Source organism: Seriola aureovittata, chromosome 12 (genome assembly GCF_021018895.1).
Source record: "Seriola aureovittata isolate HTS-2021-v1 ecotype China chromosome 12, ASM2101889v1, whole genome shotgun sequence".
Lineage (NCBI taxonomy): Eukaryota > Metazoa > Chordata > Actinopteri > Carangiformes > Carangidae > Seriola > Seriola aureovittata.
In genome coordinates, this window is record NC_079375.1 from 9,915,965 (window position 1) to 9,933,913 (window position 17,949).

The window sequence follows — 17,949 nt, forward strand, 5'->3', positions numbered from 1 at the left end:
GGAGCGCTTGACAGAGCGGGACAAGGGTTGTCTTGGCAACTGTAACATAACGTAACGTCCGTTCATTTAAAAACCCACAGGTACCTGCCGTCGTCCCATTGAGATAACAGAGACGGTACCTGAATGGAAAGAAATGTCCGTTATTTGAGGTTAAACATTATTAAAAAATAAGTTAAACATTTAGAAAGAAGATGGAGTTTGAGACGACGGAGACCATACGCTCGACACCGAGTCGACACGAGAAAAGTTTGGGGCTCCTCACAATGAAGTTTGTCAGTCTGCTACAAGAAGCTAAGGATGGCGTCCTTGATTTGAAAGTGGTCAGTGAAACAACGTCGATAACCCCAATGTTGTTGTTTGAGGGTTGTTATTGGGGTTTTGTTAATTGGTGTTTCGGAAGTGCCACCTTCTGTGAACAAAGGGCTGTCAGCCCAACCGGGGCCAGTCAGGTGCATTGATTTGTTTTAACAGGTGGACTAGCTAGCCGCCATTAACCAGGCCTCCTCGTCTCTATTTACTTTTGAGGTACTAGCATTTCCATGTTATCCTCTTTTTTTTTACTCCACTACATTTATCTGATAGTTGTACTTTTTCAGATTAACGTTTTACATTTGAAAACATATATTAAACTTGTGAAATAAAATGCCCTGTTAAATATTGAGTTTCGAGCAGTTTCGGCTTGTAACCTGTGTCTCCTCTAAACTCCTCACATGGTTTCATTTAAATAACTGTTCTTGGCACAAAGAAGTAAAACTCTACTATATTTAGCGAAAAAAAAGGAAAGGTCCCCAAAATCCATACAGCTTTAGTTGTAAAACTTTTTTCTACTATTCTCTTGTATTAACCATATTACAACCCCTCAGTTTTACATTATGACCCTTTGAAGGGGTTAGAACCACTTCACTAAATTACTAAACTGTAAATAGCGTAGAAAGATCAGATCTATGTTGTTACCCTCTGGGAAGACCAGTTATAGCTGTAACAATTTGTCAATTAAAAAGTTTAATGGTTAGTATAATTTTTTTTAAAGAAATGAATAACAAATATTCTAGTTCCAGCTTCTCCAATGGGTTTTTGCAGAACAAGACATTTGAAAATATCACCTTGGACACCTTGAACAGGGATAAACGTTTTTCACTGTTTCATGAGGTTTTAAAAAATGAAAAAAATTGAGAAGATGATTGACAGATTCATTTATAATGAAATAGTTGTTAGTTGCAGCCCTAATGCCAGTGAGATGTGCCAACAAGCAACATTTTCTTTGAAAGTTTCCTTCCTGCCATCGCTCAGATTATTCTGTTTTCTTGTGGCTGTTTGCTAACAGCTACTTTTAAGCTCTAGAAATGAAGCATAAATGGTGATGTTTTTTAAAAACCCTTTCCTCAAATATTAAGTTGAAATTTTGAACCATCTACCCAGCAGCCCTTAGTATTTTGATAGGTGGGTGTATCTTTGCCAGACCAACCTGAGATGAGAAAAAATCTACCATCTTTTTTCACTGAAAATAAGTTTTCCCTCTTTCCTTGCGCGCCAAAGCTGAGTAATGTTTACACAGCAGGCTTCTCGGACGATTTCCCTCCTCCTCCGTCCTCTGCTATTGTATAACTGTCCTCTCCTGCCAAGGGGTTTGACTTGTTGTTTGTGCAGCTTAATTTGAAAAATTGTTCATTTGTTGGCTTTGCTGAAGTCTCTTTTTTTTTCATTCCATGCAGTCTTCGCTGCATAAATTTCCTGTTTATTGCCAATGCCTGTTAAAAGTGTCTTTGATGTGCCTTGTCAACGAGGATTCACATTAAGCTACCACTGAGTAAGAGCCTTTATGGAAATGTCTGTCTTAACAGGCTGCAGACAGCTTGGCAGTGAAGCAGAAGAGGAGGATATATGACATCACTAATGTCCTGGAAGGTGTGGGGCTGATTGAGAAGAAAAACAAGAATATTATCCAGTGGAGGTTTGAAAACACAAGTCACTGCTATTTTCAAATGTTAGAAACAAATTTTAATTTATTTTTTAATCACTGTCAGTATGTTGTAACTTCTGAATGTTGATGTAAAACATTATAGCACTTGCCAGGCTACGAAACCCACTTAAGGTGCCACTAAGCCTGTTAAAATTGCTAGTAGAGAACAAATGCTGACTATAAATGGCTGAAAAATACCAGTATTTGACTTCTGTTATCTTATCTTTACACTTCCTTGTGTCCAGAGGTGAGAACACAGGCAGCCAAACTCAAGAGGTGTTGGAGCAGGTAAAGGTTTTGAAGGCACAGATCTCTGAACTAGAGGGCCAAGAGAAAGAGCTGGACAACCAGAAGGCCTGGCTGGAGGACAACATCAAACACCTAAACCAGAATCCCATCACCAGCACATATCCTTGTTTTACTTTTTTGTTCAATTTAGGTCAGTGTTATCTTAACTCCTTCTTTTCTGTACTGAGAGCACAAACTTGTTTGTGCTAAGATTTATTAACATTTCACATTAAGGCAAGTTAAAACACCCCAGTACCTACTTTGTAACATAACCTAAAAATAATGTACTGTTTTACTGATCACATTAAGTGTTCAAAACATCTACTACTGAGACTTGATTTGTGATGTCATTCCAGTTAAATGTCACTTGGTGTCATTTGTATTTGCGATTCTTTTTTTCTCTCTTTACTGTTGGTAATTCAACTCCTTTTTGGGTGCCATTTATTCATTTCAGAGGGAAAAAAATCCCCTCTTAATCCTTTTAACATTATTTGCTTATTGAACAGAAAATGCTATAAAGGGAGGATTATAGATATGAATGCTATTGTCACTGTCTTGTGAAATCACAGCCAGGCTAATCCCAATGTGTACAAAGCTCACAGTCTTGTTTTTCCAGTTTATCGAGTTCAATTTGCTCCCATAAGTAACCCTGTTCATATTTCCTTAACACTTCTTTACTTATAAATTTGTTACGCATGAAGACATTTGCAGTGCCTTCAGCGGAGACACTCTTCTTGCTGTCATGGCTCCTGCTGGAACGCAACTGGAGGTTCCATTACCTGAAATAGTTGGTCATTTCTTAAAATATTTCTTTATTGATTTGGATGTTCGTGTGGTGTGTGAAGTCTAACTGGAATTACAAAAACAAGTTTGCGAATGAAGCACAGAGTCATCAACACATATGGCTGGTTATTCTGCACAGAGGTGTGTATCTTGCATTCATACGATAAGCATTGTCGTATAAATGACTACACTTGTTTCCTGTAAAGAAATTAACCTTGCAATAGCTGACTTTTGGCCCTTATAGAAACAAGCTGTGAACACAGCACTGACAAATTATCACCTTTGCAGATGTTAGGGCAAAGTTGTTAGAAAAATGTTGCTCATTTTACACAATATTCACCACATTTTAGATCTATTTTTAGTTTCCTTCAACTCCTGCAGGAAATATCTTTGGCTGCTAAATGATCCAGTCTGTTCAACAGCTAGTCAATAAATGTCTATCATTTGGTGCTGAGCAGGAAGTGTTCAGTGGCTTTTTCGCTGAAAACAGGTTCCTGCTGTAAAAGTTATGCTATAATACCGGTGAGAGTGAATCAAAACAGTAGTCCAAAGTGGTTTACAAAGGCATGATCATAATCTTACAAACATGTTGTGGCTTTACAGGGCCAGAGTGGTCAGAAGAAGTACCAGGTGAACCTACGTAGCCACTTGGCTCCAATCCAGGTCATGCTCATCAACAGGGATTCAGACTCCACAATACCTGTGGTCTTCCCTGTGCCGCCCACTGATGACATCTGTCTGATGCCATCTCCACCCAGCACGCCTGCTAGCCTGCAGAGGCTCCCCCTCTCAACATCCATCTACTCCACCTCCAACACCATCTCCTCCTACTGCAGCCAGGACTCTCTCTGCTCAGACCACCAGATGGTGCTGCCAGAACATGATGAAGTGCTGACGCCTTCGTCTACCCCCCCTGATGTGCAGATGGGTAAGGACAGGAACTTTGATATTTGAGCATTTAATGCTTTTTATATACAAATTCGACTTTTAAAGACTTTTCTTAGGCTGTGATGAACGAAATTTATAAGACAAAAGTTTGACTTCACACAAAGAAATATTTATATACACAGTAGAAGTTTAAAACATAATAACAAAAACAATTCACAGCTTCAGTAGCCTCTAAAGTAAGAAGCTAATTGCATTATAACCCCAAAGTGCTGTCATCTTGGGGCAGTTTCATTTTCCCTCCATCTCTACATTTCCATCATGATTTAGCTTAAATAATATCCTCAATCTCATGAGTCTGGAGATGTTAAATAACCCCCCCCCCCAACTGTAGCTGCAAGTCCTTTAGTCAATATCACTTTAGGTTTGAGTCACTTAACAAGTGGTGTTGGGTGTCCACAGTGACGCTGGCTGAATGCACCAGGTGTTTCAGTTAAGTGACAGTAGAAATGGTGTAGAGAAAATCCCACTAGTGTAGACTTGCGTACCAAATGCCACTGGCATCTCCAATAAAAACATGCCTATTGGACATATACACTCACTTACCACATTATTAGGAATACCTTGCTAAAACTTATGCAGTCAAATGCAAGAGCCCTGCAATAAGTCCTACTTTATAGAGTTAAGGAAACAGTTTGTGGTGTTGATTCAACTGTATAGTGATCTTAGAAACAGTAGTAGTTTGTGGTGCTGTTGAATTACCCAATAACTGAGTCATATTTTCTATTTCCCGCTTTCATTTTTACTTTAAATGACCTACACAGTAGCTACATGGCCCATGTTACCATTAACAGCTGGTAATTTACTAGTCTTGCAGTAAAAGAGGTAGAAGACGTTATACCTCAATGATTCTTATTGGTACATTGACTTAAGAGACCTCTTGCAATTCCCAGTATAGCTTTATTTAACTTGACCCTAAGCAGTGGGTTATGAGCCAGAATAAGTTAAAACACTCATGGGTGTGCAGGCCCTTTAAAACCATCACAAACAGCTGCAAGAGGTCAAACAACAACTAATTAATACTAGGTTTGTAAAATGATTGCTTGGTTGTGTCAGTTAGGGTGATGATGTCACAAGCCTAATCTCTCTGTAAAAATTGAACTATCAACACGCAGTGCTTTCAACGGCACATGCTGCTGTCCTTTTTTTTTTTTTAAGTAAAGCTACTCTTAGACTTTCTAAACATCAGAGGAGGTCCTGGTTGTTGATCTCTATTGCACAATACTGAGAGGAAAATGTTTTTCTACAAGTGTAGACTAACTATTAAAAACACCTGTCAGTTACAACCAATATAATGCAACAACACTGTAAACTACAAATAACCACAAATGTAAATCACCCCTCTTAAACAGTTTCAACAAAAACTGAACATTAAAACCGTCTATTATTATATATATACTGCTTCTTTTTTTTTTTTTTATCTTTGTGCAGTAATGCAATTACTGGCAGAGATGGTTTTTTCAAAACTCTGAGTTGTATTCAGTAACGCTCCCATGTCCAAGAACTGAAAGTAATGCATTGCTGAGCTCCGTTGTCAGGAACTCAAACCCTGAAGACAAACAAAGAGAATACTGGCATTGCGAAACGAATCGTCGTCATCATGAAGTGGGTTTATTATTTCTTTAAAAGGCAATTGACTCAATATCAGATGACAGAGCACCCTCACAGGCAAGAACAGGAAACGTTTTTAAAAGGCCAATGCTTGCATCCATAATACTATGTGATCATAATGTAATTTAAAGGCAAAACCAAAAGCACTGTGTCACTCATAATGGTTTGTCTGTCTCAAGCATGTTTAAAATCTCAGAAGTTGATTTTCATAATGCAGTTAAATAAACCAAAACCAATGGCCAGACCATAAGAAATCAATTTAAAAATCCATGCCGTAAAATTTTTAGGAAACTCCCACAACAGCTCTCGTGGGAAGAAAGCAAAAACATTCTGCAAAAACATTCTGGGCTAACATAATTCAAAAGTTCACAAGGGTTTTGTCTGTAACAGTTTTACACTGAGAGAGAAGGGAACTGTGATCTACTTGCATTAAAAATGAAAGTGGAAAAATATAAACATATTATCTATGTAAACCTGAAACTGCATCTCCGAATACCCACATGATATTTTGGGAAGACACTAAACACTGGTATTTTGTGTGTAGCAGACTTCCAGTATGTGTGAAAGACTAACCACTTCCTCAACTGGATCTAGGTTTATAAGAAAATGATGAGTAAGTTTTTCATAGGCACTGTAAGCATAGATAAAACTGGACAATGTGCAAACAGATATTTCTTTGCATTGTTAAAGTGAAAGTCAGTTGGATCTTCCTTCCTTTATGAGGAATTGTCATTACAGTGACACAGTAGACATTTACAAAATGATCTTTACTGTTAAATAACTCAACATATAGCGTGTTTACTCAGTGGCTTGCCACAAAATAGCCGGAGTGTCGAGATGTTTTTGAGGGGATTTACTTTTAAACAGAGGCAGGTAAAAATAACAGTTTGGATCTATACGAGGTTATGTAGTGACTCATTAGCAATAAGCTAATTTCTTTAAGTCTTTTAAGCGACTTCGTGCTTCACTATTTCTGGGATAGTGACCTGTCTTCTTCTAATTTGTCTAGGTCCAGGTAATTGAATCATGTAATGTTGCTGGTTTTATTTGTTAAAAGGAGCTTCACTGTATAGATAAGTATTCAGTTTGCACCGGCCATGCTCCCTGCAGAGTGTCAGCCAGTAGCAGTGTTGGGGCAGCAGCAGATGGACCTGGCGGACCCAGAGTTCCAGTCTGTGCTGGACGTGAGCAGCCTGCTGAAGCTCAACGCTGCTGGGGACCACATGAAGGACGACAGAGAGGGTAAAGGGATGAGGGAGATGGGGATGTGAACAGAGTTTATTCTGTAATTGAATGCAGCAGTGAGGCTTCGGGGAGACTTGATGTTTGTTTCACAGTTGTTTCAGTTATGTTCTGTAAAGGCTTTAAGATCTAAGCCTGCTTTTATTCAGTTTATTGATTCCTAGCTTTAGGATTAGGCTGAATTATATACCTATATTTTAGTAGACTACTTACTGTTAAACAGAAACATGTTTTTAATACTCTTGCAGGAGCTGTTGACCTGATTGATGAGCTAATGTCTACTGATGGTAAGAATTGCAAGACCTGGAATAAGTAACTTCATAAATGGAAAAACTGTGTCTTTATTTACTAACTGTTACAGTGTACAACCCAACTAGCAAGCCTGTTTCACTTCTGTTACACCCAGCATCACTGGTGGGTGTGGCCAGAAATGTGCTCTGTTACATCTTTAACCGCACCCAGCAGTGATTTCCTAAGGTCCTGGAGTCTGCCTGTACATCACTGCAACCAGGTGTAAAGTTAACTAGCAAAAACAAGATTTTCAGGTGGTTAAACTTACTCTGTAAATAGATAATGTACACTAATGACATTGGCAGGTTAATATTTGTCATTTTCAGCATCTTAATTTAGCATGTTAGCATGTTAACATTTGGCAGAGACAAAAGTTTCACACTGCAGATTTATAAATGTCTGTACAAAACTTGCTAATCAAGTCAAAAGATGTTGAGATATTTCACAGGATATGTGAACACTTTGACTTGTTGGTGGTGCCAGAGGAAAGGCCAGGGATCACCAAAGTCATTAGGAATCTTCCTCTCACCATGGATATGGGAACCAAATGTCACAGCAATCCATCCAACAGTTGTCGAGATGTTTCGATCTGAACAAGAATGTGTGACTGACCAGTGTTACGATCCCCTGGGCTATGACGCTTTGCAAAGCTTAGAATATACCTGGGTCTGCCTGTCTTTGTCTTACTAATGTTTTATAGTAATCTCGTTGTTGCTCCTCTCTCCTCGTGCAGGTATAGATTACAGCTTCAACCTGGATGACAATGAGGGGGTCTGTGACCTGTTTGATGTCCAGATACTCAATTACTGATGGCAGACAATGTGCTCTTCTCTGCAGTCATACAATGTCTGTAAAGACACTTCAAACCTTTCCCATTTTGTTAGAGTTGCACAGCTGACTTTAACTTTAACATTCCATTGTTATTTATCTTTAAAAACAAACAACCTTTTACACACAAGACTTCACTGCTCTGCACCAGACTTCTTCAGTGTACTATACTGGCCGTTTGCCCTCAGCCAACATTAAACAAAGTGCCTGAATTAATTAACCATAAGATATTTACATAGCCAGGAGTCATTGTGTCTCCGTTGGGTCTTTAACTGGGTGGTTATCTGCAACATTCCACAGAAATGAGTTGCCTTACTGGAAGAAAACCAGGACAAATCCTTCAGCCTTCTGCTGCTTATTTACATGTAAATTTGTATTTTTCCACATCTAGTGGAAAGCCTGAGACTTGAAGACAACTGCTTTATTTTTTGTAGTTTATCAACATTGGGACTGTGACAGCATTTTACTTTAGGTGATATTTACAGTAACTCATACAGTATTAGCTTTTTTTCTTACATTTAATACAGGGTTGATGATCTAGTTCAGGGTATTTAAGTTAGTAACTTTGTTTGCATGGAAACCATATTCTGTAAAAAGCTAACAAATTTCATAGTTATATTTCATGAAATGGCATATTGTATTTAATGAGTGAATGTTTGGTTACGTTTTGTAACAGTGTTCTCATGTGGAAAATGCCAGAAAGTTTTCTTTTCTATTGTGACACTGCCATTTTAGGCCTCTGAGTTTTTGTTTTAAAAAATTCTTAGAATTACATTTATATATTTGAACAAGTAATACCTTTTACTTAATTTGATAAACAATTCTTGGTTCTCGTTTGTTGAAAATGAAGCTGGTTGAATGCCGTAATTAAGGAATTGAATTAGCTATATTTCTTATCTGAAATAATAAATAAGAGCCTTGAGTGGCATTTTTGTATATTTATAGTTTTTTTTTTGTTTTTTTTTTTATCACAGGAAGCCATGTTTATGTTACATTTTGTTGTTTCTTTGCACATTTTTGAAAGTTTTTTTCAATAAACAGTACACTTTTGTTGTAAGTAATAGTCATAGTTTGATTTGAAAATGTGAAATGAGAGGAGTCATTTCAACATGTACTCAGTTTTTCTTATGTGAGACTTATTTGTTTGTGACTTGTCATGTTTGTCTTCAGTCACACAGAAGGCCGTGTTTATCACACTGAACAGTTTGATCCTGAGGTTGAAACTCTTTTGGTAAAGTGTTTTGGTCTGTTAACAGATGGTAAACCTCAGTTAAATGGTTTCCACATCAAACAGTACAAGCGCCAGAGCATGACCAGCAGCATGACTTTATAAAGTATCACTTGATCCTTACCAGCTGGGAAGAAAGCTAAAAAAAATAAAAATAAAAACAAACACAATGAACATTGAAACAAAAATGTGAATGGAGAATTTCTGATATTCTAACATTCAGTGAATGCTGTTTGTCTGAGAGATGAACATGACAACCACAGCATGCATAACACGATAGTACTATTTAAACTATGTAGTGCAGTGGCGATTGCTCTAAGACTGCAAGGGAAGCTCAGCTTCCCCTAAAATGTCAACAAAATAAGTGGTCAAATATGTTCTGTTGTGTGAACATTTCATTGACTAAATATGCGCTAGAACACGTTCTTCTTTGTTCAGAATCAGCTACTTATCACAGGTAACCGACACGACTTCTCCTCATTCATCCCTGCAGCGCCACAGAGCTTTACACAGTGTAGACGCCGAGCGTCTACTGACTTCACTGGGGAAGCAGAGAGTGGGTTGTTCCACTGTAGCGAAACTAGACGGTGATTGGATAAATGCTGGGCTTTGTCCCGCCCATCGGACGCTCAGCGTCTCTGGGGGTCTATGGGACAGTGGGCTGGCCCGGACGCTCGGCTTCTGCATGATGATTGGATGATCTGTCTGAGGCTGAGTCCGTTTTTGATTGACAGCGAAATGAGCGAATCAGCGATCTTGAAGTATAAGCACCCACCGGAGCATTTTTCAAGTTTTTCATTCCGTTGTTCGGAGTTGATCTGGAGACGTTACTGATCCTCAGCGACTTTGTCTTTGTTAAAAACGACTAGCGTTGTGTTTGGCGACTCTCTTCTGTCACTCTGCGAATTTACATATAAATAAACGGACACATTTTATGATGTAGGCCGAAAATGAGCTTCCCCTCCTTATAAGACCAGCAGCCGCCACTGATGTAGTGTGGTATTTATGTCTAGCTTACAATTGGAGACTGTTTTTGAACCAGTGGATGTTGTAACTGGTTTGCAAAGGAGAACACTGACCTTTTTATCTAAATAGGTCCAGACTGCTAATACTGGAATTTGTGTGCACTATTAAATGTTTGAAAATATGCAACCCTCCCTCTCTGCCCAGTCACACAAATTGATGCTTTCTTTCCAGATTAAATCAGTGTTAAAGGAAAACATGTGTAATAACATTTGCAACAATGAAGAGAATTAAGAGATGAACTTTTCAACATTTCTTCATAAACTCACAAAGAGCCTAGTAAAAATTGTTTTCTGTTGAGCAGCTTGGCAGTCCACTCAGAGAAAAACAGTGAAGTGTACATGTGTGTTTCAGATGTTCTGAGGAAACCAAGAAACAACAAAGCTGTTTCCCATATGAAAGGAATGAAGATTTGGCACACATTTTGAACAACACCAACAGTGGGGAAAAAAGCATTTGTTATCACTTCATTTTCAGGCAATCATGGTCCCTTTGCACAGTTAGTTGCAGTTAAAACAAGTAAGGCATCATTTAAAATAAATTCCATTTCAAAGTTGTTCTACAAAAGGGCAAAGGTCAAGTTACCTATTCCCTTTGTAGCTGTTTTGTGTTTCGTGTATTAACCTTATTTGCACTTTGTACTGTGTTGGAGTTAAATGTGTCTTGTGAAATCACAGATCCATTACTTCATCTCTAGCTTGTGAGTTATTGTGCAAATGGCCATGTTGATTATGTGGAACGTTTTCTGTTGAATAGGTTAAAAGGTCCAGTTCTTGGCACACTAGCCAGCAACTAGTGGCTCTACGGTCAATTGATCCAACAGTTTGTTCTTAACTGAAATATTTCAACATCTGCTGGATGGATTGTCATTAAATCTGGTACGGACATTCATGATATCCCTCAGGATGAATTATAATAGCTTTGGTGATACTGATTTTTCCTCTTGTGCCATCACCAGTCAAAATTATTCTTTATGACAAAATACCTGCAAATCTATTATCTCCGTCAGCCTCAGCTGTACTTTGCGCTTAGTGCTTATTAGCAGATGCTCGCATGCTAACACATTACACTACAATGGTGAATATGGTACTCTGGTGCATTTCAGCGTGCTGCTAGCATTTAGCTCCAGGCACCCTGTTCACAATATAGCCTCATAGAGTCTTGTTAGCCCATATACTAGTGGGTGGTGGTCATTGTCGCTTGACAAGACCTTCGGCCGTCGTCTTTATAATACAAGAGATTATAATACGCTCTTTGAGCAGTGCTACGCTACGTCTTCTGGTCAGATTGGAGGCTACAGTGAGTCGGTACCGTTAAGTGACGAGACGGGCCGGGGGCTAGCTTGTTAGCATGCTAACTTCGGTAGAAGAAAAAGAGTTATGGAGACAGCACTTGGCGAGTAAAGGATAGAGGCTTGATGCTGAACTCACAACGTGTCTTCCAGGCTGGTTATGATGTAAATGCTAACATTGGCTATGTAGCAATAGCAAAATTTATAAATAGCTCCTCAATCCAGCGAGGGATAGTTTCGATTCTCTAGACTATCTTTCTTTTTTTTTTTTGTTATTTCATTTAAAGTTTGTGTTAAAGCTCAAAAAGTTTATTGTCATATCAACTAAAAAAAAGTACACTCACTACAATATCACTCACTTCACAGAAAGATATATAATTTTATTAGTTGCTACAGTAACAAAGAAGTCATTTAAACAAATACATGTTACTCAAACCCATTTTTTATAAAACTAGAGGAAGAAAAGACTTAAGAAAACAACCTCCTGTTTTTGATGTACTCATTTCAACCTACTTCCACTGCTGCTGTCTCAACAGCTATCTACACAGTAACTGCATAGCTCTTATACTATGCTAAATAAGTGATACATACAGACATCATTCACTCTGGCATACTAGTGTTAACTCATATAGAAAATGTGTTTGTTGCTTGAGATGCACTGTGGGAGTTAAATGATATGTCCATCCCTCCTTCTTCTGCAGGGTTTTCCCTCCTCCTCTTTCTTCTCTTCTCGCCAAACTTCTTGGCCATTTTGGTCATGCGCTGCCTGAAGGAAGACCCCATGAAGGCGTAGAGGATCGGGTTGAGGCAGCAGTGAGTGAGGGCCAGGCTCTCCGTCACCTGAGCAGCCTTATCCAGCACTTTACTCGTCCCACAGTGGGTCACTAAAGCGTAGACCGAGTCCATCATTCGATAGAGCTTCAAGACATTATAAGGCAGCTGTGTGACCACAAACACTCCCACCACTATTAGGAGAACACGCAGGGCTTTCCACTTCTTGCCTCTGCTTTCAACAGGGAGGCCCTTCAGCGCTCGGCCCACGCTCCAGTAACAGATCACCATAACCAGGAGAGGAAGCAAGAATCCCAGCAGCACCTCAGCTATCTCCAGTGCAGCTTTACCTCCTCTAGCCATGGATGGAGGGTAGACAGCCAGGCAGATGTTCCTATTAGATGCCCACCTCACTTCTGAGAGTATTAAATCAGGCAGACCAAGCATGAAAGCTGTTGCCCAGACAACTAAACACACCTTCCAACAGTGTCTCCTGCTGAACGCCCTCTGCAGCCAACCTCTTTGTTCTCTACCTTGCACCCTGGCCAATGCTAAGTAACGATCCAGGCTGATGCAGGCCAGCAGCAGCATGCAGCAGGTGAAGTTGACCGTGTAACAGGCTGACATGATCTTACAGATGACCTGACCCAGCTCCCATCCCCTTGCAGCATCAGCAGCCCAGAAAGGCAGTGTGAAGAGCAGGAGCAGGTCAGCCACAGCCAGGTGGCTCAGGAAAGCGTCTGTCATGGTCTTCAGGCGTTTGTGGTAGGCGTACACGGTCACGACCAAGGCGTTTCCTGCCAGTCCCACCACCAGACACACCGTGTACATGATGGGGAGGAAGAGGGCAGCAAAGGAACGGATGTCAGCCTTCTCACACAGGGCAGGGTAGTCATCATAGCTGAAGTTGAAGCTGATGTTTTCATGGTAATAGTAGTCGTCCTCCTCCAAGACATCCATGTTAATCTGATAAAGCAGTGAGGAACAATGTACATACCTAGAGTTACCATGGTGGTAAGTAAGTACATGTACTTAATTACTTTACTTAAAGTCACAGTGAAATGTAGCAGGTTACGGAGCTCCACACCTCTTACAATGATATTACTAGCTACACACACTGACTAATGATCGGCCGGTGTTATAGAGAGCTTAAGTGAAACCTGACCTCCCAGGTCCAGGTTCTCTGAAGTCTCTTGTATGTTGTTGGTCATCATCCTTGGAGGAGGTATGCACTGTACTGAGTGGCCCTCTAGTTGTGCCTTATTAAGATCGGCCATAGTGTTCTGACCTGAACTCTTCCTTTCTGTTGTAGTGCTCATTCTGCCTCTGTACTAAAGAGAGGCTTGTATAAACTACCAAATTCCCCTAGAGATTCCCTGATGGGATTTCTCCTCTGCATAAATGAATACACCCATCACTGATTGTTAAACAAATTTAGAGGTTAAACACAGTGGTGGAAAGAAACTAATTACATTTGCTCAAGGACTTTATTTAGGAACACTTTTGAAGTATTTCACTTTAGTTCCACTTTATGCTCATTTATACTACATTTCAGAGGTGTGTTCTTTTTTTCACTACATTTTCCTTTACATTTACATTTTGACAGCTATAAATTACATTGAGTACCTCTTGAGTGCTCTGCTTTTTCCTGTTTCTGGGAAATACTCTTTTTTTCTTTCATTTTTTATTCCATTGCTTGAGAAATACCACAGTTCCTTTCTTCTGACTGATATTGTTCAAATCTTATACCTAAAAATACAATGATAAAAGTTCTACTTTGAAAATGTCACATGCAAAAGTACTATTAGTAAATGTATCTAAAACATAGTGCCCATTATTCAGAAAAATGTCCAAGAATTGCATTATTGAATTATTATTAATGATACTAATAATAATGTTTGGGGTTGAGTTCATTTTGCCTATTTCATACACTGTTCGGTAGTTTAATCTATTACAAGTATATTATTTCATAAACTCACCATGGATTTTGTGTGTAAAATATTAATCTACAAAGTAACTAGTAACTATAGCTGTTAAATGAAGGTAGTGGAGTAAAAAAGTGCAATATTTACTTATTTATTATAGTGAAATAGAAGCATAAAGTAGCACGAAATGGAAACAGTCAACTAAAGTAGAAGCGGACTTCAGTAGAACCACAGTACAGTTACAGTTAAAGTAGCTCCATGACTATGCAATGAAGTGAATTATATGAATTAAAGAAACAATCAGAGGCAGTTTATGTTGAATTACTGTAAGCAGATATTTGTAGAGGTGGTGAAGCAGATTAACAAAAACGCAGTTCACAACGGAGCTGAAACCAAAACACATGATTAAAACAGAGATATGTAGCGTTACAGAGGTGTGGGCGATCTGCATGTTTTGTTTGATAGATACTCACGGCGTTTCATTCAATATTCAATATCTGTGCCGTCTATTTACCCGATGTACAGTGAGCTCCACTCAGTTTGTGTTTGCTCTGCGCAGTAGAGGATTCGTTTGATTTCACTCTCGCGCAGCATAAGTGGGCGTGAATTCACGTAAGAACCGGCTTCATCTGCGCTTGATGTGAAGATGCAATGATCACAGCGAAGGAAGAAATGAGTCATTTCAAAGAGCGGGAAAAATGCAAGGGAGCCCATTACAATGGAAACACTGATGTTGCAGCTTAACAGCTGCAACATCAGTGATGCTTGCATTAATGCATCAAAAATATATTTAATTATATATTATTTCAAATGAGCCATACTTTTAAATTATATATTGGTGTTAATACTTTTATGCTTTTGATTTTTACTTGTAGCAGAGCTGCACTGTGATATTGTTAGCTTTACTAAAGGGAAAGATCTTTCTGCACCACTGATGGAATCCACTGCACTGAGCAAGTTCATTCTGAGCCTGTGAAGTTTTATTTTTTAGTTGGAAATCTGAATTTTTCTTTCTGTATTACAAACAACAAAATGGCCTCACACTCCCATCTCGCATAAAGCCATGATTTATCCCTCTATAAACACATTTAAAACACAGCATAAATAAACCAATTCTGACAGTGAAAACATTCTGGTCAAATAGTCACTACCACACAAGTTGTGTTTTCCTGTTATTATTTGTTTGCATTTAAATATACTGGGAAGACTAGATCAGGATAAATCAGATTCAATCCAATTTAAAATTAAAAATCACGAATACTGTGCATCCTCAAGTTTACGTTGTAATTCACACTATGTTGCAGGGTTACTAGCAACAGTATTTGGCTGTGAACACGCCCAATTATCAAGTCAGAAACCAGTCTTACCGTTAGTCACAGCTTTGATTCTCTGGTGACAGTTCAGTTGCAAATCCAGCTGAGTCTTGTTGCTCCACACTCTTTAAACACACTTTGAGGAAGGATGACTCAGACAGAGAGAGAGAAGTCAAGTGACAGGAGACAGAAACCAAGTAGGAATTAAATCAGCTGTTCAAGGTGTTTATTGAGGAAACAATTTTTTTTGTTTTATGAACATGCATGAACTTGTTTAAACTGAGACAAAAGCATGTGTGTTAACAGCATAGCAACACCAGAGATACAACACAAACAATAAAGCATTGCACCTTACATGAAATACAATAACTTTTTAGTCTAGTTTTAGAAAATGAAAGCATTGAGAGATGTTTAGCTTAGCAGTGAAGAAAGAAAACAGGCAGAAATATCCAAAATGACAAATTGCATCTTAAATATTAAGCATCAAGTCATTGCTCAGTATTAAAGGACACAATTCTGCCACTAAAAACATACATGAGGTGTATTAACTGTATTTTATCTTGCATGCACATCCACAGTATTCATAACTACCCCTCCGCTCAAACCACAAGGACTGTGTCAAATTACCTTTCAGTTTTAATCCATTAATATTTGGCAGAGGAACTTTCTTTCTTTGAAAAAAAAATAGCTCCCCTTTATGTCCTGTGTTCACTCAGAGGCCGAGCAATCGAGCTGCAGTCACAGAACGATTCACAGTAGAAACAAACACTGGATTCCTTTTGTTCTCAGAATGAAATAGTTGGCTACAGAAATTTTTATCTGTATTTTGGAAAATCACATACAAATGTAGAGGAAAAACCACAGGCCATACATCACTTTTAAGTAGTTTGTATCCACAGGCCAGCTGCTGAGGTGGTCTGTGAATGTTAACTATCACTGAAAGAATGTAAATGTGCTTAACAAAGATTCATTACATGCAGTCTATGTGTGAGTGTTGGTTACATCCAGTTCTTGCATATTAGTGACAGCAAAGCTTTATAAATTGGTGTAAAAATTAATTCAGGGTTGCCGTGGCTGGATTAACCTGTAAAGAGGGAAAAATGAGCTGGAACGCCCCCAGTAAAACCCTGTCACAACAGGAGGTGGCATTAAATCCCTCCCTACAATAGAGACAGCACTTAGAGGATATAGTAAATTCTGACCTTCACAACCATCCTCCCAACCACGGTCCAATGCGGCTTGCAGAGAGAGGAACAGGGCACATGGACAAACTCAACTTTGATCCGCCAGTTATTTGATGTAATTAAATGTGATTCTCAACTTCATGGTCTGGACCATAGAGTGTATATAAGGTCTGGACAGGATTTAGATGCTTGTTAACCTCAGCGTCAACGGAATACTGATGTTTTCAACAAACAGCAGCGCTTCAGAGGTGTTGTTGCAAATTATCACCGACATAGCACTCTGTCTCCAAGAAAGTACATTTATAACCAGTTTGACTAAACCACAACAGTTGTAGTGGACACCTATTAAAATAGCCTGCACTTTGCCAGGTTTAGGACATCAGTACTTTAATGTCAGAGTGTATAATGTTTTTCATCATGCTCTGTCTTTTGTTAAACCTAATGACTCGCCGAATACTCCATGACTCAAGGTGAGGCCGCACCTCTGCGAGGTGCAACACTCTCATTATTCCAGTTGTGAGTCTTATCATGAAGTTTGAATGGAACCTGGCTAACCCGGTGATCCATACATGCTTCTTCCCCAGCGCTGTTACCCAGCAGAATGAGCTGCACGCAGCATGTTGATATGACGGAAAGATCGCTGCAAGTGTTTAGTGCTGAGTGAGAAGTGGTATTTTTATTTTAAGAATATAAATATGCATTGCACAGTAGAGTTGGACTATTAAAAATACAGATGGTAATGGAAAATTTTTTTTGGTGCCACTCCTGGCACCAGTTGTCATTTGTAACGTGGTTTCCTCCAACAGTCCAGATATAAAGGTTAGATAAACTGGTTACTCTAAATTGGCCTGTAGCTCTGGACTGTTGCAGGATGGATCGATGAACCTTTTATTTAAGATACAGATGATTTGTTTTTTGATTGGCAAAACTTTTTTATTTGATGCTTAAAAACAGATTAAAAAAAAAGCATGTACTGTAAATACAATATTAGCATTTAAACAGTGGGAGCATAACTGCACTCAGACACACAGAAAGAAAATGGTTACAAGGTTTGAGTTACAATTTTTTATAAGATATTAATAACAAGAAAATTGTGGAAATTGTTTTTTTCCAGAAAACTCTCTGTTAAAATCTTTCATAATAAACTGAGTAACTTGCTTGAAGAGAATATGTAATTAGCACAGGTCTTCGTGTCTGTCGTCAGTTCTCTGGTTTTGCTTCGTCTTTTCTTCCTTTGATCACTGACAGAAACAAATGAAAAAAGTG

General features: G+C 38.8%; 2 protein-coding genes across 5 annotated transcripts; one reads left to right on the plus strand and one right to left on the minus strand.

Moving 5' to 3' along the window:
- The first annotated feature begins 62 nt into the window (after positions 1-62).
- Positions 63-9,426, plus strand: e2f5 (E2F transcription factor 5). Of its 3 annotated transcripts, none has more exons than XM_056392427.1 (8): positions 63-320; positions 1,842-1,984; positions 2,206-2,365; positions 2,925-3,017; positions 3,635-3,959; positions 6,698-6,829; positions 7,078-7,116; positions 7,854-9,426. In XM_056392427.1, the coding sequence occupies exons 1-8, from the start codon at positions 192-194 to the stop codon at positions 7,928-7,930; spliced, it is 1,098 nt and encodes a 365-aa protein (XP_056248402.1). In that variant the 5' UTR covers positions 63-191; the 3' UTR covers positions 7,931-9,426. The 3 variants fall into 3 exon arrangements, with proteins under 3 accessions (XP_056248402.1, XP_056248401.1, XP_056248403.1); XM_056392426.1 differs by having other exon boundaries at positions 2,925-3,035; positions 7,854-9,421; XM_056392428.1 differs by having other exon boundaries at positions 1,842-1,951; positions 2,925-3,035; positions 7,854-9,415.
- A 2,429-nt stretch (positions 9,427-11,855) lies between these two features.
- ackr4a (atypical chemokine receptor 4a) lies at positions 11,856-15,629 on the minus strand. 2 transcript variants are annotated; one of them, XM_056392079.1, is made up of 2 exons: positions 15,554-15,629; positions 11,856-13,227 (listed from the first exon to the last, which is right to left on the minus strand). In XM_056392079.1, exon 2 carries the CDS (start codon positions 13,219-13,221, stop codon positions 12,115-12,117), a length of 1,107 nt encoding a protein of 368 aa, XP_056248054.1. In that variant the 5' UTR covers positions 13,222-13,227; positions 15,554-15,629; the 3' UTR covers positions 11,856-12,114. The 2 variants fall into 2 exon arrangements, with proteins under 2 accessions (XP_056248054.1, XP_056248055.1); XM_056392080.1 differs by lacking the exon at positions 15,554-15,629 and adding an exon at positions 14,660-14,777.
- Between the last annotated feature and the right edge of the window lie 2,320 nt (positions 15,630-17,949).

Coding starts and splice junctions, on each gene's coding strand:
- ackr4a (XM_056392079.1), bottom strand. CDS start 13,221: ATGGATGTCTTGGAGGAGGACGACTACTATTACCATGAAAACATCAGC.
- e2f5 (XM_056392426.1), top strand. CDS start 192: ATGGAGTTTGAGACGACGGAGACCATACGCTCGACACCGAGTCGACAC. Junction 3,036..3,634: donor AGGTTCCATTACCTGAAATA/GTTGGTCATTTC, acceptor GTGGCTTTACAG/GGCCAGAGTGGTCAGAAGAA. Junction 7,117..7,853: donor TGAGCTAATGTCTACTGATG/GTAAGAATTGCA, acceptor CTCCTCGTGCAG/GTATAGATTACAGCTTCAAC.